This window comes from Drosophila miranda, chromosome 2, assembly GCF_003369915.1.
Source record: "Drosophila miranda strain MSH22 chromosome 2, D.miranda_PacBio2.1, whole genome shotgun sequence".
Lineage (NCBI taxonomy): Eukaryota > Metazoa > Arthropoda > Insecta > Diptera > Drosophilidae > Drosophila > Drosophila miranda.
In genome coordinates, this window is record NC_046675.1 from 4,034,137 (window position 1) to 4,059,429 (window position 25,293).

The 25,293-nt window shown below is 49.1% G+C and overlaps 4 protein-coding genes and 1 non-coding gene across 8 annotated transcripts; 3 read left to right on the plus strand and 2 right to left on the minus strand.

Annotated features, from left to right (window-relative positions):
• The first annotated feature begins 71 nt into the window (after positions 1-71).
• Positions 72-3,495, plus strand: LOC108155277 (protein CASC3). Its single transcript, XM_017285984.2, has one exon. The coding sequence runs from the start codon at positions 318-320 to the stop codon at positions 2,817-2,819; it is 2,502 nt and encodes an 833-aa protein (XP_017141473.1). The 5' UTR covers positions 72-317; the 3' UTR covers positions 2,820-3,495.
• On the minus strand, positions 3,422-6,943 carry LOC108155278 (peroxisomal carnitine O-octanoyltransferase). 4 transcript variants are annotated; one of them, XM_017285987.2, is made up of 6 exons: positions 6,848-6,943; positions 5,484-5,883; positions 4,613-5,410; positions 4,423-4,553; positions 3,945-4,361; positions 3,756-3,888 (listed from the first exon to the last, which is right to left on the minus strand). In XM_017285987.2, the coding sequence occupies exons 2-6, from the start codon at positions 5,859-5,861 to the stop codon at positions 3,756-3,758; spliced, it is 1,857 nt and encodes a 618-aa protein (XP_017141476.1). In that variant the 5' UTR covers positions 5,862-5,883; positions 6,848-6,943. The 4 variants fall into 4 exon arrangements, with proteins under 4 accessions (XP_017141477.1, XP_017141476.1, XP_017141474.1 ...); XM_017285985.2 differs by lacking the exon at positions 6,848-6,943 and adding an exon at positions 6,679-6,827; XM_017285986.2 differs by lacking the exon at positions 6,848-6,943 and adding an exon at positions 6,224-6,382.
• Positions 6,944-7,091: 148 nt separating this feature from the next.
• Positions 7,092-10,595, plus strand: LOC108155275 (RNA exonuclease 1 homolog). Its single transcript, XM_017285982.2, has 6 exons — positions 7,092-7,370; positions 7,421-8,710; positions 8,777-9,296; positions 9,360-9,953; positions 10,024-10,283; positions 10,346-10,595. The coding sequence occupies exons 1-6, from the start codon at positions 7,259-7,261 to the stop codon at positions 10,423-10,425; spliced, it is 2,856 nt and encodes a 951-aa protein (XP_017141471.1). The 5' UTR covers positions 7,092-7,258; the 3' UTR covers positions 10,426-10,595.
• Positions 10,596-20,221: 9,626 nt separating this feature from the next.
• Trnat-cgu lies at positions 20,222-20,293 on the minus strand. The gene has a single exon. It is a non-coding gene; the product is annotated as a tRNA-Thr (tRNA).
• A 132-nt stretch (positions 20,294-20,425) lies between these two features.
• Positions 20,426-21,408, plus strand: LOC108157443 (eukaryotic translation initiation factor 2 subunit 2-like). The gene has a single exon (XM_017289499.2). The coding sequence runs from the start codon at positions 20,452-20,454 to the stop codon at positions 21,388-21,390; it is 939 nt and encodes a 312-aa protein (XP_017144988.1). The 5' UTR covers positions 20,426-20,451; the 3' UTR covers positions 21,391-21,408.
• Positions 21,409-25,293: the final 3,885 nt, after the last annotated feature.

Genomic DNA, 25,293 nt, shown 5'->3' on the forward strand with positions numbered 1-25,293 from the left:
GTTTCTCAATATTGATTTGTCTATCGACTCTATCGACTGGATCCAGACTCATCAAGATTGCCATTCCTACTTAAGAGTTTTCCCAACCCTAGGCAGCCAAGGAGAAAGGTAACCCTAGACACTTTCTATTTTCTGATTGCGTTGTTTTCGCGAAAACTTTTCCCCGAAATTTATCGTTAAACAAAATCGAAGGATCGCACTGAGACAGATTCAGGGACTCTCACGTGAGCTGTGAGTATCTGAGTGCAAGCCGTGTTGACTAGAACGGAGGAGAAAGGTATCAGAAAAAGTATAAAAAATCGAAGAGTTTGTTCGCGATGGCCGAAGTAGAGAAAATGACTGCGGCTCCGCCGACCGATATACCCGTCTCATCACCAAATGCCAGTGAAGCGGGGGGTGGTAGCAGCAGCACAGCCGAACTGGGGACATCCCCCAACCAGGAGCCGTCGAGCAACTCCCATCCCCACGACTCCGAGTACGACACTGCCAGCGATCTGGAGGGCGGTGAGGACTACGATGACGACGACGACGAGAGCGGCAGCGAGGAGGATTCGGAGACGGATGAGGACGATGTGGGCAGCGAGACCACCGAGGATGATAGGCACAGCGGCACGGTCAGCGGCAACGACAATTGCCAGGACAGATCTGTGGCCGACAGCGAGGCGCAGAAGAAAGTCGACGAAGATCGCAGCAATCCGCAGTACATACCGAAACGCGGCACCTTCTATGAGCACGATGACCGCACGGCCGAAACCGAGGGCTGCCTGGTCCCCGAGACGGAGAACAGCTCTCAGGTAGCACCAGAGTCAAACGGTGAAGTCAACGGGGTCTCTGCCTCGGGCACCACACCCAGTGGACAGCCACCAGCCATATCGCAGGCTTCCAAGACCATGAAGCAGTGGCAGCCGGCCTCTGGTGGCGACCGCTGGTCCCATGATAGGTTCGAGGCCAGCGAACAGGCCCCCAAGTCGCGCTCGGAGCTCATGCATTCCTATGGCTATGACATACGGAATGAGGATTGTGCACCACGTGCCCGACGTCGCAGAAGGTACACGCGTGGCCCCAGCAAGTACTCTCGCAACTGGGAGGACGAGCAGGCGTATCTGAAGGCCAGCAACAAGGAACGCAAGCCACCCCGACCTCAGGACTTCCCGGCACTAAATGAGCGAAAGCCGCGTGGCCCACGCACTTCCTCCTTCCGGGAGGAGAAGGAAAATCGCCGCTCAGAACGCGGTGCCGACAAACCACAAGGAGGCGGAGGTGGAAGTGCAGGCGGTGCGAGCGTCTCGAATCCCGCCCCACGAGCTCAGGAAGTAGAGCGCGAGCGTGAACGTGGAGATCGGGATAGGGAGCGTGAGCCAAAGAACCGCAACTATGGGCGCGTGAATGGCGGTCCGGGTCGACAGAATCCCATGGAGTTTAAGCCAAAGTCAAATCGTGGTCCCCCGCCCGACCGTCGTGAGCGTAATGAGCGGGGAGACCGGGGAGAACGTGAGCGCGAGCGCGACCGTGAGCAGGAGCATGTGGATCAGCGCAACGAGCGTGCTCATCAGAAGCCATCTACTCCCAGATCAAACGGACAGGGCAGGCAGTCGACGGATGGCCCAATTCTTCAGCAGAGCCAGCAACAGCCGCCGCAGCAGCAGCAGCCGAGACAGTCCCCACAGCAGGTGCAGCCGCCTCCACTGGCGGCGCCCCAGACTCAGCTTTCGACCACTAATTTGTCGCAGCGACTGCAGCAGGTGCAGCAGCGCAACGACCCCAGTCATGTAGGAAGCGTTCAGATGCATTCTCTGGCCAACCAGAACCAACAGCAGAAGCAGCTGCAGCTAACGCAGCAGGCACAGCCGGCAGTCCCAGAGCCAAGGACTGCACCCAAACGATACTCCAGTCTCCGTCGCTCCCAGCAGGAGGCATCCCAGCACTTGGCAGAGCAGCAGCAGCAACAACAACTGCAGCAGCAGCTTCATCTTCAACAGCAGCAGCAACAGCAACAACAACAGCAGCCCTCACAGATTATGATACAGGATCCCCATGTCCTGATGCAGTTTGCCTATCAGCAGCAAGAGATTCAAGCCCAACTCCAGACACTGCAACTGGGACCGGCAGCAGCGGCCGTGCCAGCGCCACCAAAGCAACATGCCCCGCCAGCGGCAGCCTATCCCCAGGCACAGGCGGCACCCTATTATGTGACTGGAACGGATCCGGTGCCGGTGCCGGTGCCGGTGCAGGTCCCAGTTTCGGTGACTGTACCCCCAGCTTCCCCCTATGTTAATCCGGCGAGTGCCGCCTACTTGCCCACCACACCGGCAGCTGTGGCCTTTGCCCAGGCCCAGACGTCCGTGGTGACGCAGCCACAGCCACAGCCGCCGGCCCAGGCGCAGCCGCCAGCTGCGGTGGCTGGCCAGGCGACACCGTCCATGAACTTCCATCAGAACTACAATACGGTCGGGGGCACAACCTACTTTGTGCCGCCTGTCCAGACCACCAGCCGACCCGCTGCCTTGCCCCAGCGTCGACCCACCAATGCGATTCCCATTCTACCGCCATCCGAGAAGCATAAGGCGCGACCCGGAGGATTAGCAGGGCCAAATGCCAACCAGACGACCAATGCCAAGGAGGAGGGCGGGCACACAGACAACATTGACCACATCATTGACAACATGTTTGTACAGCGGCCTGCATTCCAGCCGCCGGCCACTGGAGAGGCTGCGGCTGCGGGTGCCAAGGAGGATGTGGCCAATAGCAATCCCATCCTTCCGGCACTGGCGGCAGCCGAACAGAACCTCCAGCCTGTGCCGGCTGTTGGGCAGGAATGAGTGTACGCCAATCTTCAACATCAGCAGCTGCAGCAACAGCAGCAGCAAAGGCGCGGGCGCCACGCCCCTGGGCACTCAGTTCCTTTGCCCGCCTACGCCCTGCTGCCGCCGCCGCACATTGGCTACTACCGCCAGCAGCACTAATTCGGATAGAAGACCCCCTTAGACGGAACTCAGCTCATCAGCGTTTGGCTGCTGCCTATTGCCCCCAATAGATATTTTGTTGATTTTTTTATTGCACTTTTGGCTTTAAGTCTGTGACTTGAATTAAATTTTTTGTAGAAACATACGTAAGAAATTTGTGGAAAATCATTTGTAATTAGCAGCACTAAGCACACACACACACACACACACGCAAGTAATCGTAATTGAACGAACACTAAAAAAGTTACACACACTTTATCCCCATATATAATTGTAGAAATCGAAACATACTAGACCCCAAGCCCAAGCTTCAATTGAACTTGTATGTAGGATCTAGGATCATCAGCTGCGGAGTACAGTACCCGCCCTTGCTTATTGTATCGAAATAAGTACAGTGGAGTTGGCTGGGCGCCTTCGCTTAATTAGACGCATTTTAAACAAGTGAAACGAAATGAAAATGAAAATTACCATGCGAAAATGTATTTGCGTAAACTAATCCAAACATTGAATTTGAAATAAACGTTAACACGAAGCACGAAAAGAGTCCTATCAATTTGGGGAATAGGCACGCGGATGAAACAGAATAATACGCGTTTCGCGAGGGCACGCATTCAAGGAATGATTTTCTCCATGATTCGCTGTATAAATTTCCCTTAAGCGAACGACTAATCCGCATATAAGAATGTACTGCTAATGGAAATGTGGTATAGTCAAGACTACCTATTGTAAAATGTTGCAAGAGGTATGGTACTCTCTTTTGTCCACTTAAAACTAAGCCCTTAAGCCGGTGGTTTACAGCTTGGACTCCTTGGCCAGCTGCTCCAGCAGGACACTTATCCTGCGGAACGAGGCCTTGAAGGTGTCATTAAACTTTCGTGCGCTCGTCTTGATGCTGTCGCGATAGGCAGTGGTATTGATGAAGACACTATCAAAGACAAACCATTATCAGGAGTTATGCTTATAATAAAATAAAGAACTTACGCTCCAGAGGTAATTGAATAGAACACGCCATAGCCATCGATCAGCATGGGTGCCACAAAGCCCACGTTGGCCGTGAAGCCGAGGGTGCTGGAGGAGAGCACAAAATTGCCACCACCGCCGCTCTTCGCATACAGCGGATCGTCGTAGAAGGCGGGAATGTCCAATTTGTTTTCGTAGGCGGCACACCACAGGCCAAACAAGTGCCTGTCGATGCCATTGCCCTTGCGCGCTTCGTCCATGGCCCGCTTGTGATCGTCGACGGCTGTGCGAAAGCTCTTGGCCAGGGCGAGATCGCTGACGCGCGAATCAGCGGAAGCCTTGAGGAACTCGGCCACGGCGCCAGTGCAGGAGCGTAGCGTCTCCGTTCGTCCATTGTAATACTGTCGCATCAAAGCGGTTTCGTAGGTGGGCGCAATTCTGCAAGGTAACCCGTATTATCTTCAACTGGGGCATCCAAATGATCGTCCACTCTACTCACTCTTCGTGCATCTGGTGGAAGGTCCACTGCATGACCACCTGAATAAAGGAGTCTGGATGCAATCTTTGGGATTTCATAAAGTCCTTGCCGTACTCATCAAACACCGTAAAAGTCGCTGTGATATCTATGCCCTAATAAAAAGCAAATGTTTACAAATAGAGTCCCTTTTTTGCCTCCTCTATCTACTAACCCTCTCGTCTTTCTCCTTTCGCAGACGTGTTATCTCGCTCTTGAGCGTATCGTCCAGCTCGAACTTGAGTTCCTGGAGCTCCACTACCTGCGTGCTCTCGGCCAGGCCCCAATCCGGCTCTGGCACCTCAAGCATGCTCAGCTGCATGAATGTGGCAAAGCTGACACTCACGGTGCCATCGTAGCAACTGTGCTCCCCCGTCCAGTTGTAACGTCCATTCCTGTAGGCGATGATGCTGCTGGCGTGGTCCGCCCAACGGCTATGGGTGTCTCCATATAACCCCAATTGGGAGCACTCCTCGTAGTCCTGGGGGGTGTTCTCATCCCAGCAGATGCCCATGGAAGCCCCCTCCACCAGTTTCAGGGTTTCTTTGTTGGCATCGGATATCTCCATCAGACGAGCACGGTTGTTGGCCCAGCTGGGTCTGTCGTCATGGGAGAGAATCGGAACACCGGCACCCTCTGGTTCGTAGTCCAAGATGCTGCGCAGACGCTGCAGAGCTACAAGAATTTCGGGTGCAGTGAGAATTGTGTCATCGTCATGCACGCAATTGATGATAAATTGACGGCCCTTGGCGCCAATCAAAACATGCGTTGGCGTGTTTCCCTCATCCTTAGTGAGAAAGTGCTTCTCGATGTGGTCCTGCTCCACGCCGGGAATACGAGATGTGGAAAAGAAGCGTTTGTACAGTGCGGAGGAGTACTTGATCTTGCCTCCGTTCGAGGAAAGCGGCTTAATGGCCGACTTGCGGGTAAGATCCCAAAACTCCAGAGTGTGAAATATTATCCGTGAGAAGCTCTGCAAGTGGAAATATTCGTAAATAAACAAAAAAAAAAAAAAAAGAAAAAAGAACATGCGGTGGACTCTTTACCTTCAGCATATACTCCGGTGTCTCTGGGACACCCACCACCTCCAGCTGGCTGGCCATCGTCATGAGCTGGTAGGGTAACAGAGGCAGGCGCAGCAAGTGATAGCCATAGTCCTCCCACCAGGTGCCCAGCCAGTTCTTCATTGTGGCTGCCCGCTGCTTGAGCTTTTCGTGCAGCTCGGCCCCCACTCCGTCCCGAAACTCATCGATGGACTTCCTCGCCTGGGCCAACTCCTCGGGGGTGCCAAAGGGCTGGATGCAGGTGTAGTACCGCTCCAAGGTATCTCGCAACTCCGGCAGCGGAAGCGGAGGCAGGGACTCATCGAAATCGAAGGTGTTCTTATCATCCTTGCTCATGAAATATAGGCTTTCCCGATCCATAGTGGTTAAGTGCTTTGCTTATCTGTGGAGTGGAGAGTATGCGAGTGTTAGTTGGTTAGTAGGATGACTTTGCGTGTGGTAGCCCCAATAAATAAATATACATATGCCTATGAACCAGATAACAAGTTCGGATCATATCGAAAACTTTTGCTTTTGCGGCGGTCCAAAGTACCAAAAATGTGAGCAGCGAGAGACTATCTTCGTTCTGCACAGACGTACAAAGTCCATTCTTATGATATTGGAATTCGGTGAAATCGAACCTTAGGCGGATTAGACGTAGACTTTGTCTCACGCAACGTTCTGTTTGATTGCACTTCAACGTAACGCCAATCCCTGACTAATGCCACAAAACACTGACTGACCTTTGGACCTTTTTGGATGGTGAAAGTGTTTGCGTTGTGCCCGGTGACACCCGAATCGTCAGAGTGCCGTTGTACGACTAATCGGTGGCCAGGCGATGCTATAAAAGCAAACCTCTTCGCCGGTCAACTCTTATCAGAGCGCCCACCAGCCGCGGGGGAGGCTACCAGCACTCCCCTGTTTACCTCAGATAAGCACACATATATTTATGTATCGTCAAACGTCAATAGATTATTCATAATCGCGCTGGGAGGTAGACAGGCAGACGAAATAGGAGTACAATCAATCGGATACAGGGCCGGCTTTAGGATGTTATGACACCCAGGCGCCCTTTGGTATTGGAAGCCTAAAAAACAAATAATCACCGTGGGGAATTTGGCGCCCCCCAAAAACAGCCAGCCCTGATCGGATACACGCACAGTCACATCAAGATAAAAATAAAAATTGAAATTTGTACCTGAACTCTATTATCGCGCAATGGTATGCAATTCCTAGACGACAAGGGTTAAAAGATGTATGCAGCTAACATGTCACAATTGCGCACTTAAGTCAGTAAAGTCGACTATTGTTTCAATTAAAAAATCAGTGAACTCGACGCGGACATCATTTGTTTACAAGCGGCTTACCCAGTGACGAATTTACATGGCACGCCAGGACGCAAAGATACACAAACACCTTGAGCTTGTACTTGGAACAGTTTATCACTTGTTAGTTATGCATGTTTTTTACATTATTCAATATAAACAAAACAGGGTGTGGAGTACATTTAGAATCGTATCAGCAAATATATTTTTTTTTTCCACTGGGGTTCTATATTTTATGCACACGCAACAGCTGGGGACAGAGCTGCCATATTCCAGGAAAAAGAACAACAAAACTCCACACGATCTGGCAGCTCAAACATCTGATTCCGCAAACAACACACACTGACGAAATGAGCGAAAAAGATAGCGCTGGAGGAATATAAAGCCAATTTAGGACGGGACGCTTGCTTTACTCGAGCAGCTAGATAAACAAAACGCGAACTGGTGGCCGTCATGTTGCCGTCGACGGGACTGTTTAAGGACTTTCCCTGTCCCTACTTCGACAGCGAGACCGAGGCAACCTGCAACCGTCCCTTTTGTCATTTTAAGCACCACGCCAAAAAAGGTGAGTACATGGCTGTAAATGTACTGCCTATTAAGACCTGTGGCTTGCAGATGATGTTGAGGCCGCGCCGCCTGCCGAGCCGGTGCCAGAGTACAAGCCGGCTCAGCCGAAGCTGCTCACCCTGCCGCTGCCGGAGATGACAATGTACGCCCCAAAGAAGAAAAAGGCCAATCTAGAGTACCATCCAGAAAAGCCGGCATTGAATGCCTCATCGGCGAAAAAGAAGCCCGAGGCTGCTGCCGGCAGTGCTCCTGCCTATGTGCCTGCTCAGGTGGCCGCCACAAATGGGGCGAGCGGCGACTGGGAAGCCGATCTCGCAAATGAAATTGACGAACAAATGCAGATTGTTATTAATGAACCATCCACAGCGGTGGTGGAGGATAAAGTGGAGCCGCAAGCAGAGGACTTGGAAGAGGGGGAACTGAATGACGCGCCAAAGAGCGATAGAGAAACGGGCGGTAGCGCTACCCACAAACACAAACACAAGCACAAGTCAAGTAGAGAGCGTGATAGGGACAAGGAAAAGGATAGGAAGTCATCGCATAGGGATAAAGATCGATCCAAGGAGAGGCACAAATCCAGTTCCAGCTCATCCAGGCATAAGTCTTCCTCCTCATCGTCTTCGAAACATAAGTCGTCCAGCAGCGACAAGCATCGGGATGAGAAAAAATCCAGCAGCAGCAGCAAGCACAAGAGCAGTTCGTCATCTTCCTCGTCGAAGAGGCACCATAGGTCCAGTTCAACGGCTCGCAGTTCTAGCTCCAAGTCGAAATCATCCTCCAGCAAAGCCAGCGAGCCGTCGGAGCCGTCAAAAGAAAAAAAGACTGCCAGAAAAACATCCAAGGCGAATCCCAATAGTGACATTGAATCGGACTTTGACTTTGAGATGGAAACATCCGAGGGAGAAATAGTACGCCAGTGTGAGATGATCTTTGATCAGCTCGAGACTCAATTTGCACAGATGCACAACGCGGAGTCAACGCCCGAGAACACCCTCAAACGGAATGCGCCCTCACCGGACATCCATGCCCTCACAGAGGCAGCAACGGCTGCCCTGCAAAAGCGGCGTGTGGCCCACGAAAATGCGGATAAATACAAGGCGCCTCTTCCAGCCACAGTGCAAAAGCCCAATCACATACGCAATGCCATGCAGGCGATCTTCGACAGGCGCACCGAGCTGCGGCGCCAGGAGAAACTGCGTAGCGATGCCGCGGCAGAGGAGCTGCGGCAGGCTCAGGAGCGTGTCCGAGTGGCACAGGAAGAACTGCGGCAGGCCCAGGCCAATTCACACCTGACACCTCTGATACCAAGAAGTGCCCTAACTCCTCCAGTGCGTTCTGGTAAGCAGAACACTTGGAATTCAATATCTGAAAACAAAGTAATAATGTTTTTCCATTATTTTCCAGCTCGCAGTATTGCCCCTGTAGCCAATATTGTGGCTATAGCTCGGGCAAAGAAGAAGATCCAGGAGCTCCAGGCCGCAAAGAAACCCGCCTTTACGCCTGCCCAGTCGTTCAAGGGCGCGGGTCGCATGGCCCACAAGCCGACGGCTGCCCTGGACAAGACAGCGCCCGTAGTCAGCGGTGCTAGTGCACAGAAACCACCAGTGCTGGAGCCGCAGAGCTCCAAGATATCCTACAACATACGGATGCAGTATTACGAGATGATGGTGAAGCAGTGCGTCATTATCTATCCACAGCTGGCCGATGCCTGGGAGCGGGCGCAGGTCGAGGAGCTGGCTGCCTTCAAGAAGTGCAACACGTCGGCCATCTACAAGAACAGCTGCCTGCTGGCGATCAACAAGTTGCGTAAGGAGGCCATCGAGGCGGGGAATCGGCCGAGTGTGGCCAGCAAGTGTGTATCGCACGAGATGATGCTGGGTGGCAAGCGGGCCCTGACCACGTCCTGGAGTGTGGAAAAGAAGAAGTAGGTTGCAATGTTATCTTCTGCCCAAATCAATTGATAATCTTAGATGTGAAATTCTCTTAGCAAATTGGCATCCATTGGCAATGGCGAACCATTCGATGCCTTGGATGCCGTCAAGGCATATGAAATGGTATTCGATCTGTGCCTCACCGATGAGCAGCTGGTGGAGAACGGCTATCCAAGGCCTGGTCCGAAGCGCGGCACGGCTGTCATACGCGCCTGCCGTCCCAATCGTCGCCCCAACGAAACGGAACGCTACTGCAGCCGCTGCGGCAAAGTGTTCAATCTAATCATATACGAAAGTCAGGGCTCCGACATGTGCAACTATCATCCAAAGAGCACGGGCTACCGCCGAGGATTCACAGACAATCAGCATCGCTGTTGTCAGCAGCCAGCCGGCACACCTGGCTGCACCTATGGCAACTACCATGTCAGCGACTACTACGATCCAGATAAATTGACCTGCTTTGTGAAGACCATCGAAAGAAGCGAAGACTTGGTGCCCACGAAGAAAGACATCTTTGCGTTGGATTGTGAAATGTGCTACACAACGCATGGCATCGAGCTGACGCGCGTAACCGTGGTGGATATCAATGGGCGGACGGTATACGATGCTCTGGTGAAGCCAGACAACCTGATTGTGGACTACAACACAACGTAGGATGTCGAATCTGGGCGTCTGAAATTGATTTCGCTTACTAATTGAACGCATTATGTTTGTTTGCAGCTATTCGGGCATCACAGAGTCCATTCTGGCCAAGGAGACGCGAACTCTGCGCGATGTTCAGGCCGTGCTAATGTCGATGTTCCATGCCAAGACTGTGCTGGTGGGCCATAGTCTGGAGAGCGATCTGAAGGCCCTGAAGATCATACATGACGTTGTGGTGGACACCTCAGTGCTATTTCCCCACAAAATGGGGCCGCCCAAGAAGCGTGCCTTGAAGACGCTCTGCATTGAGAACCTGAAGCGCATTATACAGGAGAATGGTGAGAATTTTGAATGTATGTATGATAAATAGTCTTCTTTAATGCACTTTTGCCCTCTGCAGAGGCCGGTCATGACAGTGCGGAGGATGCCGAGGTCTGCATACAACTCATTAAGTACTATCTGCGCAACAAAATCAGTTGAGCTGGGCGTACCATTCGCTCTTCGTTTCATTTGCATTACATACATCTGTTAATATGTATACCACAATACAACCCATTCTGGAATCAAAATAATAGCTTTTAAGCGTACCGTCTACATCATCAGATCAATCTTTATTTATATACTATTAAATGTTAAGCCACAGAATTGTAGTTCCTTTTGCCTTGAATCGTTTGGGAAACTTTGATCTTTGCTGATTACGATTTGATCCAATTACGAATGAATTCCTTCTCCAACCGTATCGTTATGGTCGAAGTACCTATCTCTACTGATTCATCGATGTACTGGATGATGCGTACAAACTGACGTTGCAGAGTATATTTGTTCTCGACGTCTTTGCAGATGAGTGGAGAGAGTGCAGTTTTGAGTGGTCTGGGGTGCACATTACCTCAGGTGCTGGTTTCTTGAGGGAGGCTCTTTGTATGGGTACGAATGCTCAACGGACTGTTCAAGAACTTCATAATGAAATGGTTCAATTAATAAACATGATTGCTTCGGAAGATTCTCAAGAAAAATGTCGAAGGTTGTGAGTACAAAAATATTAAAGGCCATATTATTATTAATATGAGCACAAAAAATAAGCAAAATGGATTTCAAAGTCCTACGTATCCTGGTTTGTTGCCCAAATACAAAACTGCGCCTGAATGGTATATTTTTATACCCGATACTCAAAATGAGTATTGGGGTATATTAGATTTGTGGTAAAAGTGGATGTGTGTAACGTCCAGAAGGAATCAGTTCCGACCCCATAAAGTATATATATTCTTGATCAGCATCAATAGCCGAGTCGATTGAGCCCTGTCTGTCTGTCTGTCTGTCCGTCTGTCCGTCTGTCCGTCCGTCCGTCCGTCCGTCCGTCCCCTTCAGCGCCTAGTGCTCAAAGACTATAAGATCTAGAGCAACGATGTTTTGGATCCAGACTTCTGTGATATGTCACTGCTACAAAAATATTTCAAAACTTCGCCCCGCCCACTTCCGCCCCCACAAAGGACGAAAATCTTTGGCATCCACATTTTTAAAGATACGATAAAACCAAAAACGCAGAATCGTAGAGGATGACTATATGTTCTAGAGTGTAAAATCTCAACCAGATCGTATAATTATTATAGCCAGAATCAAGAAAACAATTTCATTCTTTGTCGCTCTGTCTCTCTCTAACACACAGGTTTCATGGTCGGCTTTGCCAATTGCAAAATATGAGTTCAAGGATCTCAGAACCTATAAGAGCCAGAGCAACCAAATTTGGTATCCACACTCCTGTGATATCGGACCTTGACCGTTTCGTGTCCAAATTTCGCCAATTAAGTTTACGCGCATGCTATTTCTGAAGTAAAGTTTTATAGTTCTAACTGGTCCTGAAAGGGCAAAATTCGTTGCTCTGTCCATCTTGAAGGGGCCTATCAATAGATCTCAGAGATTCGATTTGTGCCTTGAAAAAAACAATCGGACTGGTTTATTGTGCTAGGTTTCGTCTTGGTCGCTCCATTTCTCCCACTTTCCTTTCTCTCTCCTTTCCCTTTTCTATCGATACAAAATTCAATGAGAAGCAATTGTAAAGTTTTGTAGAGTTTTTTACCTGCCTTTTCACTTGTTTTACCTGTGTACAAACTGCAATTTCAAGTTTCATGGCGGACGCCACATCGCGGTATGCGCGGTTCTGGCCTTGTTGTTCTTTTTTCTGTTGGCGATGGTGGAGGTGGTGGTGGTGGTGCTGCTGCTGTTGTTATTATTTAAATGTAATTTTAATCAGATTTCCACGATACCTTATATTTTTCAATTACACGTGGAGCTCCACTCGCCCCACAGGCAGAGCCCTGGGCGTCATCTGGCTGTCCATTCTCTGATGCTGTTGTTTCTCCTCCTCCTCCTCCTCCTGTCATGATATGATTTTTCAATTTTAACGTTTTATTATATTCCATTTTCCGATTCGGAAAAGTTTTGGCTTATTGAACGGCGCTAAAAGAATATCCGGAAAAGTTTTGTACTTAATTTGCTGTAATTGTGTCCGCCGGCACTGTCCCAAGGATCCCCCAAGTCATGGGGAATGGGATGGGATGGTTGAAAGCAGCTGATGGGGCTACGTGGGGCGTGTTTATCTATTGAGCAGAACAGAACCTAACGAAATGTAAATAATATTAGTGGTACTTGGGCTCTGACAATGTGCATATGTGGCCTCAGTCAGGGAAGGGATATGATGGGATGGATAGAAGTAGGGGTAGGGGTAGGGGTGACGGTGACGGTGACCCAACAACCACAACGACAGGACAAACAAAGATGCGGAAGTGCTGCTTGAGGCTTAGCTGGAGAAGAAGAAGGAATGGGAATCCCATTCGGAGTCAGAACCAGAATCTAAGCAGTACAGGAGGAGCCAAAGGAGGTCCTGCCAGTGGGCAAAACAAACACGAAGCCAAATACAAATACAAATAAAAAGCCAAAAACCAAGGAGAGGCGGGTGTAAAAGAACAGAAGCTGCTTGACTCCTGGATGGTGGGAGTGGGAGGGTGTTCTAGTTGGTCGGGGTTTGGGCCTCGTCGGAAGTTTACTTAAGACCGTCGAAATAGAGGCATTAAGATCTTTGCAGTTAATCCCTTGAGTAAATGTTGTGTGGTCGCGACGACAGAACATTGTGTGCCATGTATGTGTGTCATGTGTGTCTGTGTGTGTGTGCGGAGTACCTTCTCTAGTTGTAGTTAAGGCATTATGAAAAGGCTTAAAAGCTTGGCCTCACGACTAGCCCCAGGGACAGGTCTCTCTTCAATGAATATTTCATCCCGCCTGATGACAGCATGCGTGCTGGTTAAGTGCTTTAAACATTTAGCTTAATGCCGGGGCTCGTTTTAATTTGCAGTCGCCCATGCCATTGAGCAAGAACAGCCTCTGCTGTCACGTATGTAACCAAATTGCGCATACGCCGCATTGGCGCTGTGCAAAATTATTAAAGCAGATGCCCGAAAAGGCTGAAAGTTATGCCGGGAATACTATGCCGTGGGGCTAAGCCGGCAGCGCATCTGGTCCCGGCCAGAAACCTTTTTACAACTTTTGCCAGAGAGCACGAGTCGACCAAAAAACTGCTAAGCTTCCGCCACAATCCACAAACCCGCCGCCGCCGCCGCCACCGCCGACGCCACTGCCACAGCCACCCCGCAGCCAATCTAAATAAGGTGGGAAAAAGCCAAAACCCGGAAAAAAATGGAACTGCCGGAGCAAGAAAAAAAAATAAAAAGAAACGAAACGAAAGAAAGAAAGAAAGCTGGCAAAAGCAAAGCCTGAGCGCCAGACGAAGGCAAAGCTGGCGGTAAACGCAAAATAAAGTCATCACAAACATATTAGCAGCTAAAAACACCTGAGCAAATAGATTTATATGCACGATAAAGCACAGAGTAATTTCCCCTAGATCCTGTCAACCAACGCCAACCCCCCCAGCCATGCACACACACACCCATCCACCCATATCCACCCCTTAGGCAACGCCTACACGCCTGTTGCCTAAGCCGCAAAGTAGCTGGAGAGCAGCACAAGATAACATCACTTTATTGTAAGAAAGTTAAAACACAAAAATGCAAGCCAGTCCCATCTGCGGGGTAGTGCGTGTGTGTGTGCGGGCCCTTGAGTGGGGGTGGGGGCGGTGTTGTGTGTGTGGAGAGGCACTAAAATGTAGCACCAAAAAAGAAAAAACCTTGAAGGTGGGATAGCTTCAGGAACGAAACTGTTGATACCCTTGAAGATGCGCCTACACATAGTTCATGTGGCAGTTGCAGGAATAAGCATTTGACCATGGCATCCATGGACCATATAGCCATCCAATCTGTACGGCAAAACAAAAGATACTTTGACTGCCAGGAAGCTCTCACAATGAGGAATCACCTTTGTAGCAATCAAGAATACACTTATGCATACCCTATAGTCGTCTCTGCCTGACAAACATCTGGTCACAGTCAAAATACCCCCCGCTAAGGTACTAAAAAAAGTACGAAAATATCAAAAAAAGAAGAAGAAAAAGAACGAGAGAGCGTAAAACTTCTCAATGCCGTTTGCCGTTGTTTTACGAGCCATTTCCGTTTTGGATGATGCTGTCGTGGTGTAGGTGTGAAATTATAAAATTTGTAGCATAATTCTAGATTGCTCCGCCTGGAAGTGGGACACGCGTGCGTCCACGTAACAAGCACACACATACGAACGTACCGTGCCCCATTTCCTATTTCGCATGCCCCAATCTGCGGAGTCTCCCAGGGAAGTTGGCGAGTTTATGACTCCATGCAAGTGCACGTCAGGCAGGACCAGGACACACACGTAGTGCTTTTATTTTGTACTTAGCAGGACATTTTTATACTCTAGCCGAGCCTGGTGCAGCTTTCAGATGCGATTTGTGGACCCTCTTTGGGGATTCAAGGGAAGTCAGAAAAAATGACTTTCTCTCCAAGAACTTTAATCGTCGTGAAAAAACTTTCAAATGGGGCTTGCGGAGAGAGATCCAAAGTAGGATAGCACTTTCAGTCTTTTGAGGAATTCTCAGTTGAAGCTATAGCTCCATTCTCATTAGAAAGAACTGTTTTATCGAACCTTTTAGAGTCGAAAGCAGATCGTGTGGAGATATCTACTCCGCAAATGTACTGAAATTTGTGGACAACTTTTCAATGAGGCTTTTGATGAGTAAAGCCTCTTGAGGGAATTACAGAAGCAAAGAAATAATCTTTCTATTTTCCTTGCCATTTATGGAACTCTCGAATCCTTTGTGCAAATGGTCCTTGTTTCATATGAGGACTTCTATTCAATTTCCCATTTGGCAACAGTTTTCCCAGCTGATTCTCGAGTGCATGTGTGGATTCGCTGAGGCCAAAATGAGGAAAATTTTACCCAGTTTCCTTAAATTTTTGTTTGTTTTTGCTCTACTGCGTGGGTGTCGGTCGACCCAGGCCATTAGCAGAATGCTTGACAAATAATTAGGGCAAAAACTATTAAGTTGTCCGGTGCTGGACGTTGGACACACACATGACTGATGACGGCCACTGGAAGTGGATGTGGCAGTGGGGATGCGAGCACGGATGCGGCAGCGGCCGAAGACATGGTTGAGGATGTGGTATCGACTGAGGATGGACACAAATTGACAGTGCTCAACATGCCAGTCAAGTTGGCGACCAAAGTTCAGGGAAAAACGGCAAAGATTTGTCGCAACATCGCAACTAAAAAAGTTAATTGCAGTTAATGACGACATTAATCACAAGAAAATGAAGCCGGGCGCAATGACAATCAGCACAAAAGCGACAAATGGAGAGAGCCGAGGCGACGAGACTGGGGGCAGGCAGGAAGAAACCCCGGTCCAGCAGCCAACAGCGTCTATTAACACCGATTCCTGGGACCAGGACCAGGACAGGGACCGAGACCGGGACAGGGACCGGGACTTTCCCCACAAGACAATGGGAAAGTTGCGTCAGCTTCAGCTTCAGCCAGAGCGCAACAAGCGGCAACAGGAAGCGAGCGCGTACTAGGAAAAGCAATTTTACTGCGAGTTTCCTCAAGACAAATAAGTCTGCTGGATCAAAAAGGACTTTCAGGCAGGGCACAATAGAAATGAATTATAAGCGACAACACAGTGGGAGAGAATAGTGAGAGGGAAGGGTCTGGAGAGGAGGAGAGGCAGAAGAAGCAGTGTCAGCGATAATAATGAAGTAGCATGACTGATGATGCTCCCTCTTGGAGTGCAGCAGGAAAAAGCACAACTTTGGGGCGGGGATGGGGATGGGGGTCCGTTCCGATTAGGCGGCAATAAAGGCAGCGACAAGCCAGTAAAATGTTTTCCTTTGTTTCCCATTTTTTTTCCCAGAGTTTCTTTTGTGTGTTTATTGCTCGGTTTTCCCTTTTTTGTTATATGGAAATCAAAGAGGCGCCTCGCCCGTCTCGATATAATGAAAATGACCCCAGCCAACGCTCCGCTCCGCTCCGCACCTCTCATAGTTGGCGTTAATTAAACGAGATTCCTGGCCAACTTTTATTGATTGTGTTGAACGGTGAACAGATGAAGGAGACACTCCCCCTTTTTGGTCAGGTAATGAGCTGCACGTTCCTTGGAAGATGACGCACGACCGCACAATCCACAGAGTGAGATGCGATGCAGCTGGTTTTAGTCGCCTATCTGGCAGGCCTGGTGGCAGTGTCAAAACAAAGGAGTTTGCGGAATTTATGCAACATGAGCATCTATAACTTATCCAATTAAAACTCAATAAACGCTCGGCTTCGTAGCCAAAGCCAGGGCAAATAAATGAAGATGCCAGCCATGCCAGAGGCGTGTGGCAACGGGCCCTGGAAGGAGGAAGGAGGAGGTGGCCCAAAGGAAGCAGTTCAATAGCATCCAGTTCCTGCCTCGGCCTCCTCTCGTCTCTATCTCCCTGTGGCTGTCTCTCTGGCTTAACACAGCGATTACAAGTGCCTTCAGCTTGTAATCCACTTTCGGAAATGCACCGAGCACCGAACACCGAACACCGAACACTGAACGTTGGAGCCTTCCTGCCTGCCTCATACTGTGCCCCATGTCCTGGCGGCACACTCTCCCAAGGCATGACAGACACAAATTGAAGATGACAAAATGTCTAAACAAGTGAGTGGGTGGGGCGGGGCAGTGGGAAGCCATGTTCGGGCTATGAGCGGGTGTGGCATCGAGCATATCTAGCGGAATAATCAATAAATTACACACCTGTCTGGCCACAGCAAATTTCTATATGTACTTCGGGAGAGTTATGGCTATGACTTAGGGGATAAGACAGCGAGAAGGAGCCGGAGTGGGAACAGTAGTGGGTGTGGGAGTAGCAGCATTAGAAATATTTTTCCTAGAGATTCCAGCGAGCGGCAGCAGCCGCATTCCGCAGGTGCCGTCTCAAGAAGATGCCAAGGAATGGTCCTAGTCGACAGTCCTGGTCATTATGTACGCCATCTACTCGTACACTCTGAGGAGCTGGTGCAGAAGCCGCCGTAATGGGGGGATGTTTCTCTCAGTGCAGTTATGCTCCTTGAGCTTTAATATTTCACGCTGGCTGCCTTTTCGATTGTATTTTGCAGGGAAGGAACCTGCGTGGGGCTTCTGCTGCTGCTACCTCTGTGTACTTGTCTGGTAATTGCACTGCCCGATGGGCAGGACTGGCACATTGCTAGGAATTTTAACGCGTACTCGGACCCAGAGCCAGACCCAGACCCAGACCTGGACTGGTAGCTGGTAGCTGGTAGCTGGATCCTGGCACTGAGTGAGTATTTCTGCGTGCCATTCTGACAGGCAGCAATGTTGGCGGCACTGAATTTTTGATTTATGTGCCTTACTTATGCTTTTACTTAGTTGTCTGCGGCTGTGCGAGCTGGCTGTGTATGCCTCATGACTGCTACTACTACTCCTGTCCCGTACGGACGGACTCCCACTCCTTGGAGGGGAGGAGTCTTATGGACGAGCCACCAAATTGATGCTAAGTGCTTGGGTGCGCGTGCGAAATGGGTTGGCAAGTGGCAGGCTCCTCCGCTTCATGGGCCTCTGCCTTTCAAACACACGCCACATATTCCCCTACACACTCTTTAGTTAGAGACACACACACACGCGCATATATGTATACACGCATATTAAATACCATCCTTGGAGAGTCATCAGCATTCCTCGAGCGGTTTTTATTTCCGTTTTCATTAGTTGCTTTTTACACAAGCGACACTCGCAGTAACACACCCACAGGACACTCACCCACTCATCCACACACCCATACACCCAGACGCGTAATAGCATTAATGTCTCGTTTACGTCTTCCCAGGACTCCTCTCACTGCAATGGCACTCTCTCCCTCTCCATCGCTACTTTCGTGTGTGTTTGTCTGCGTGTCAATGGCAGCCATTTCTATGTTTGCTCACGTATTCCGCTGTTGACATTCCAGTGGCAGTGCAGCAGCAGCAGCCAGCCATCGGCCATTGGCCATTGGCCATTGGCCGGTGGCCAACGTCAAAGTGAAAAATGAATTGTGAAATTGTTTGCTATAATTTGCAGCATCAACAGGCGATCTTTTGCTGCCCTTGCCTTCTCCTTTCACAAATCCTTTCGACTTTGAGTCCCACTTATGTGGCACTCGATAAGTGGGACACGGGCCGCGGTTCGTTCTCGAGGCTCTGGCCTCGAAAGTGCAGAGAACAAGCTGGGATTTTTGGGCGCTAATCAAATCACGTACTTAGCCAAGTAAAATACATCCGCAAAGACCCAGAAGGAAGCTCTACCCAGCAGCTCAAAAGTGTGCTATACATTTTGTACACGACAAGGACTCGTAAGGAGGCGCATTAATAGCTTCTCGTTCCCTTTCCCTTTCCCTTCCTCTCCCTTTCGCTCTTTCTCTGTATGTGTGTACATTTCCATTTACATGTACTTCTATGCCACACAGCCTGCCTTCCCTATATGTGGAAGGAAGGGAAAACTTGGATGCCACAAAGGCAAATTACGAGCGCATTTAAACTGGGGCGCGAGTGCTACTTAAATAACTCATTTAGGGTTGCCTTTCCTGATCCCCAAAGAACGAAAGGAAGGGACCCTCGCTCACTCCGTCTCCCTCCTTCTGTGTGTGTGTGTGTGTGTTACCATAAAATCAACAATAAACTTTGTCATCTCAATTTGCTTATTACCAGCAGGCAGGCTACAGCTACCCCGAAAACTTTCTTATTAATGGCTCCGGCGATTGCAACGTGTCTCTGGGAGTATCTTCTACTCCTTATCCATATATAGGACGATATATGTGTGGGAAAACTACGAAGAAACTTTTAATTTTGACGTCATCAAACCCGTGCACTACCCCTTCCTAGTACCCTGGACCAAAGGCAAGACAATCCCCTCTTCGAAGAGCCGCAAACGACGACGGCGTCGCCGACGAGGTGTGTCCTGTGGCATATCCTTCCTGTGTCGCTGTCTTGCGGTTAGCTGCACGTCGCAAATTGCAGAATCCATAATTAGTGTCTGTCATGGCGACCCCACACTGCCCCCGCCGCCCACCCCCCAAAGACTCTTTGTCCCCAACTCCTCGCTGAGCATCCCCCACTGGCATCCCATCCTGAAGGCGAGAGCTGAGCACTGAGCGCTGCACTTGAGTGGCCTGCTGGCAGCTGCTCTAATTGCAAGTAAATATTTTATGCGGCAAGTCGGTTTTAATTGCCAGCTGAAATAAATACAGAATCATTATAAAATTATTTAAAATGTGTTGCAGTGGGGACGCTACACCACGCCAGCTGCCCCACATTTGTAGTGGCAGCAAGTTTTAATGATGCACCAACCACTCCCCCCCCCGCATTGGCAAGGCCCCGTGGTGGTGGTGCCCCCAAAAACCACTTTCATACACTCGTATTGCTCATTTCTGGGGCCGGATGGAGTGCTGCAGAAATCACGCAAATTATCGAAACATGCGCCACAGTACACTTAAACTCCTGGCGACTCTCTGGCCCTGCCGCATAAATCTTACCAAAGTCAGGAAAAAAACATAAAAACACAAACTTTTGCAGCAGAAAACGAAAAGAGAGAGAGAGAGAGAGCAGGAGCAAAAAAATGTTCTATAAATCTTGAGGTACTCCTCGGTACTATGGACCAACTTTCCAATGCCGCAAATTGCGAAAACTTCAACATTATCGTATGAAGTGCGAACATGGAGCAATCGATTGGAAACTGCAGCAGCCACCAGCAGCCAGTAGGCAGTTGGTGCAGTGTGGCCTAAAATATAATAAAATCATCGGATAATAAAAAAAAAATTAAAAAAAAAGAAAGAATGATTACTAGAGAAATGCATGCCCCCTGTGAGGGTTGAACTCACGGCCTTTGGTTTACGAGACCAACGCTCTACCACTGAGCTAAAGAGGCAGTTAGCAGTGGTCTGCTAAAACACCAACAAACCTCTGTTACGATCGTTCTCGATAAAAGAGCAACAGCAAGCCAGGTGGCAACGCTTAAACGCTAACCAGAAATGTCAATGTGAAATTGAATAAATGAAACTAAGTTTAACTACAACTATAAGAGCAATGGACGCGGAAGACGGTTTTGATCCCACTTTGTTGAAAAAGAAGAAGAAGAAGAAGACCACCTTCGACTTAGATGCGGCATTGGGTCTCGATGATGAAGGAAAGAAAGAGGAGCCCCAGGATGATGGCTCGATCGAGGCCGGGGAGCCCGAGCTGGAAGATAATTTAGATCTGGAAAGCTTTGGTAAAAAGAAGAAAAAGAAGAAGAAGCCATTCAATATGGATGAAATCGAGGCCGCTGTGCCAACGTTTGGCTCCCACGATATTGTGCTCACGGAGGAGCCCGAGGAAGAGGAAATCAACTTGGACATGGACTTCTCCATGGCTAAAAAGAAGAAAAAGAGCAAGAAGAAGGACTTGGATAAGTTGTTCGCCGACAAAATGGATGATGATAAGGGCGACGACAAGGAAAATGCGGAAGACAACAGTTCGACCTGGGCAGGTTCCGATCGAGACTATACTTATGACGAATTGTTAAAGCGTGTGTTCGAAATAATCCTTGACAAAAATCCCGACATGGCTGCTGGACGTAAGCCGAAATTTGTCATGCGACCTCCTCAGGTGTTGCGCGTGGGCACAAAGAAAACCTCTTTCGCCAATTTCATGGACATTGCAAAGACGCTGCATCGTATGCCCAAGCATCTGCTTGACTTTTTACTGGCCGAGTTGGGTACAAGCGGCTCTATGGACGGTAACCAGCAGCTCATTATAAAGGGTCGCTTCCAGCCCAAACAGATCGAAAACGTACTGCGTCGCTACATTAAGGAATACGTGACGTGTCACACCTGCCGTTCCCCCGAGACAATATTGCAGAAAGACACACGCCTGTTCTTCCTCCAGTGCGAATCCTGCGGTTCTAGATGCTCTGTGGCCAGTATCAAATCAGGTTTCCAGGCTGTCACCGGCAAACGTGCCGCCATTCGAGCAAAAACAACCTAAATATTTTATATTTCTCTATATTTAATACATGCTTTTTTTATTGAGTAAAAATTCAATATAAAAGGAAAAAAAAAAAAAAATATTTCCATCTCTATGAATTTTTGGAGGTCCTGAAAGGGACCGATGCAAGCGGAATCTATTGCCAGATTCATTGTTTTTTCGTGGCTTTGACAGAAATGATGGCTGAACAGTGAGCGGCCAAAGTTTTTCTCCACACAAAAACTGCCAAATGCAATTTAGTTGATAGGATCAAAATCTTTGGGAAATTCTATCCCCCAGCACCCATCCTTTGGAGCTGACTTTCGCCGTCTCTGTCTCTGACTTTGGCCTGTCGTCGCGCCATCCCTTTCGCTTGCTCCTTCGCACTGTCTGTCTGCATGTAAAGTGACTTTCTGGCTGGGGGAATTTAACGATTTAAATGCGATTTACGGCGCTAATTCGTTGTGGCAGTGGCAACCAGAGCAAGTCGTCGGCTCGGATCTGGATCCCAGCCCAGGCAATCGAATGTTGGTCCTGCTTCTGGTCCTCCTGCTCCTGCTCCTTGCTGTCTGCCTGCCTTATAAACCATGGCGTACTTTTCAGCATCATTTGATTCTGGGCGCATTTATCATAATGGTCTCGGCCCTCAAACCGCACAATGGCAGCGAATGCAATTTTCCGCTGAAAAGTTTGCAATCGGATTTGAATTTTGTTGGTCTGAAGCGAGCGGGTAACTTATTTGTTTGGGCATTAGGTCCAATTATGGCAGGAGATCGTTCCAACAATAGCAATAGGGCCACTCATTTGTGATGAGATATTGAAAAGCCCTTCTTCTAACATTCGCACCTTGAAGAGGTAGATCTGCTATATAAAGTTGCATTCGGTGGAATACAATTTAAATTCTTTGGATTTTCATCTACTTGAAATTGATTCCATTGTACGGCGTGCGCCATTGTGCCGGGGCTCTAGTCATTCTCCTGACTCCGCTCTCTTCTCTGTCTGATAATCTTTTTGATTTCTCAACTATTTCTAATGCGATTGCTGCCATGCATTATGCCGGGGCCAACAATTGGTTTTGTCGTGCTCCTCCTCGCAGTCGTTTTCGTTCGCCCGTTCCCCCGTTCCCCCGTTCCACCGTTTCCACATTGTCATCATCATCGTATTCTTGTGCCACCTTATTTGGTTCAGTGGCGCTGCTTGTCTGCGACCCTCGAGTGCACTCATCGGTGCTTGAGCTTCTCATCTATGAGCTCTGCTGCTGCCACAGCCACAGACACATACACATCCACATCCACATCCACAGCTGCAGGCAATGCCCTGGTCCAGGGATCCCAATCTTAGACCCACTCCCCTCAGAGCTTCTCAGTCTTCTGGCAATGTCGTCAATGCACTGCCTGCTTATAATGGTAGGCAAATTTCGTTATCAACTGCTTTTAATGCGAGTGCCAACGTCTACTCCATCCTCCATGTGCGATTATTCAACTCTAATGGCTTGATAAATGTGATTTTGAAATTGAGCCTGGTGCACAGAATTTAATTGAATTCGCACGAGGATGTCAGAGTTATCAGCGTGCATATACATATATCAAACACGACGCCAGATCTACAGCCGACTAATTGGCAACTAATTGGGAGCGTGTTAATATCGAAAACCCAAGACACACTTCCACTTCAGATACACATTACAGCTAGGCGGACAGGAAGGACTCCGGAATGATGGTCATCCAGCCCCTGGATACTGAGGCCTTTGTCTGATTTATGGCCAACCGCGACTTGTGGCTGTACGTATTTTTGTGGCTGACAGCGAACTAAGTGCGAATCATTTATGGACTGGTGCTCGGAAAGTCGGGGCGAAAACTTTTAATAATAATTTGCAAATAAATTACAACCAAGTTGGCGGCCATTAGGGGGGGAACCAATTGCTCTGGCTGTTGCTTCTGCTGCTCGTTGTGCTGCTGCTGCTACTGCTGTTGTTGTTGTTGTTGTTGTTGGTGGTACATTAAGAACTCATTGGCATAAATTGCAATTTAATGTCTGGCATTTTGGCCTCCACAACATCTTTAAATTTACCCGGATGCCAGCCGCCATTGCCAAATAGTTGAAGCGTATTTATTGCTGGAGCCCCGTGCTTCCCCGAGGTCCGACTCCTTTTTGCCTTTCGTTTGATATGTATTGCTGCTGCCACAATGGCCACAATTCACACGGAGGCACGAGGAGCCGCAGGAGCAGCTGGTGCTGCAATACGCATACGCCCCATGGGCGGGCAGACAGCATAGCATACTTACCAGCGTTGCCGCCGCCATTTTATAGCTTCGCACTTGTGTGTTTATGGATTCGCACCTTAATTTGCCTGTTGTCTGATTTTCCCAACCGTTCCTGCTGCCTGCCGCCTGCTGCTGCTGCCCTCCAGCTATTCCCCATGTATCTCCTCTTCCTGCTCCTCCTCCTCCTCCTCCTCTACTCGACTACTGAATTAATGTGCTTATATTTCAGAGAAAATGCTCGTTGGATCTCTGTGGATGGTTCATTCTTTGGCTGGCTGGGTTGGCTGGTCCGCATTCGCCTTTCAGTTTGTCATTTATTTCGGTGCTTCTGTGTTTAAATTCCCTTTGATTGTTCTCTGTTCTCGCACTTTAATTAAAGTCCGGCCACGGCCACGACCACGGCCCCGACTCCAACTCCGACTCCGCTCTTCTCCGAGTTAATTACGCTGAGAATGAACGAATGGTGGCCACCCCGCCGAAAATATTTTCTGCTCGTTAATATGGTGGCGGGGCCATGGGCCAGTCCAAGGCCCAAACGAAAGCGAGGAGGAAATTTGTTAAATTCAATGGCGGCAAGTGCATAAAAATGGCAGCCAGCCAAGTGCAGTGCAGTGCAGTACAGTGCCACTGGGTGGATGGGGTAATGACCGACTGTCCTGCATCTTAACGCGCTTTTCTCCCGCCGTGGTACATGCCACATGGCCCCATCCCACCGTGCCCCATAATTGTGTATGTAATTGTAAACGCTGAATTAAACAAGCGTCATTAAAATGTAATTAATTGTAATTTACGTTTACGTTCCGCTGCCTCTCACGTCGCAAGGTGTTGGCGGCGGCGGCCTCAGGTCCTGCCCGTTTTTTAAGATCACTGCACAGTGCGTGCAATAAAAATACAGCCTGGCTTAATGACCATTTCATTGGTCTCTCTCTGGCTCTTTAAGGCAGCGGCAAGTCCCAGGACTCACGGAAATTCCCCGCCCATTCCCATTCCCATTCAGATTTCATATTGGTAACATTTTCGCATGCCTCATGCTAATTAATTGAATTGCAATTGATATGAAAAGTTAATTTACATGTGTACTGGTTAATTTGATTAAGGCCACACCGCATGGACGTGATTTATGGTGCCATATCGAAAAACAAAACCAACAGACAGCCGGCCCAGCCCGACCACACGGCATATGCGCAATCAATTGAGCGGCAAAACACTTGCTCGAACTCAATTATAAGCGAAAGACGGAGGAGGCCTGATCCTTCCAGCTTAATGAGCCCCGGAGTCTCGTGAAAATTGATGCGAAAACATTTGCATTTGCATAAATAGGGAGAGCAGCAGGCAAACAAAATAATTAAACGGGCAATGGCAGTGGCAATGGCAATGGTATTCTGTATTATGTATTCGGTGTACGGTGTTCGGTGGGGAAAGAAATGGCCACCAAGGCGGCGGCGACCTCAAGAAAAATGGCGCGTTTACATGCAAATTATGCCAACTCGAGAGTGAGCGCGGCAATAAAATGTTTGCTGTGTGTGCAATGGAGTAGGAGGTGGAGCTGCCTCTGTTGCTGCTGCTTTTGGATCGGTTGCATAAATATTTACATGTGGCAGCAGTGCCGCTGACATTCCGGGCCGGCATTTGCATATTTTAATTATAAGTGCAGCAGCAG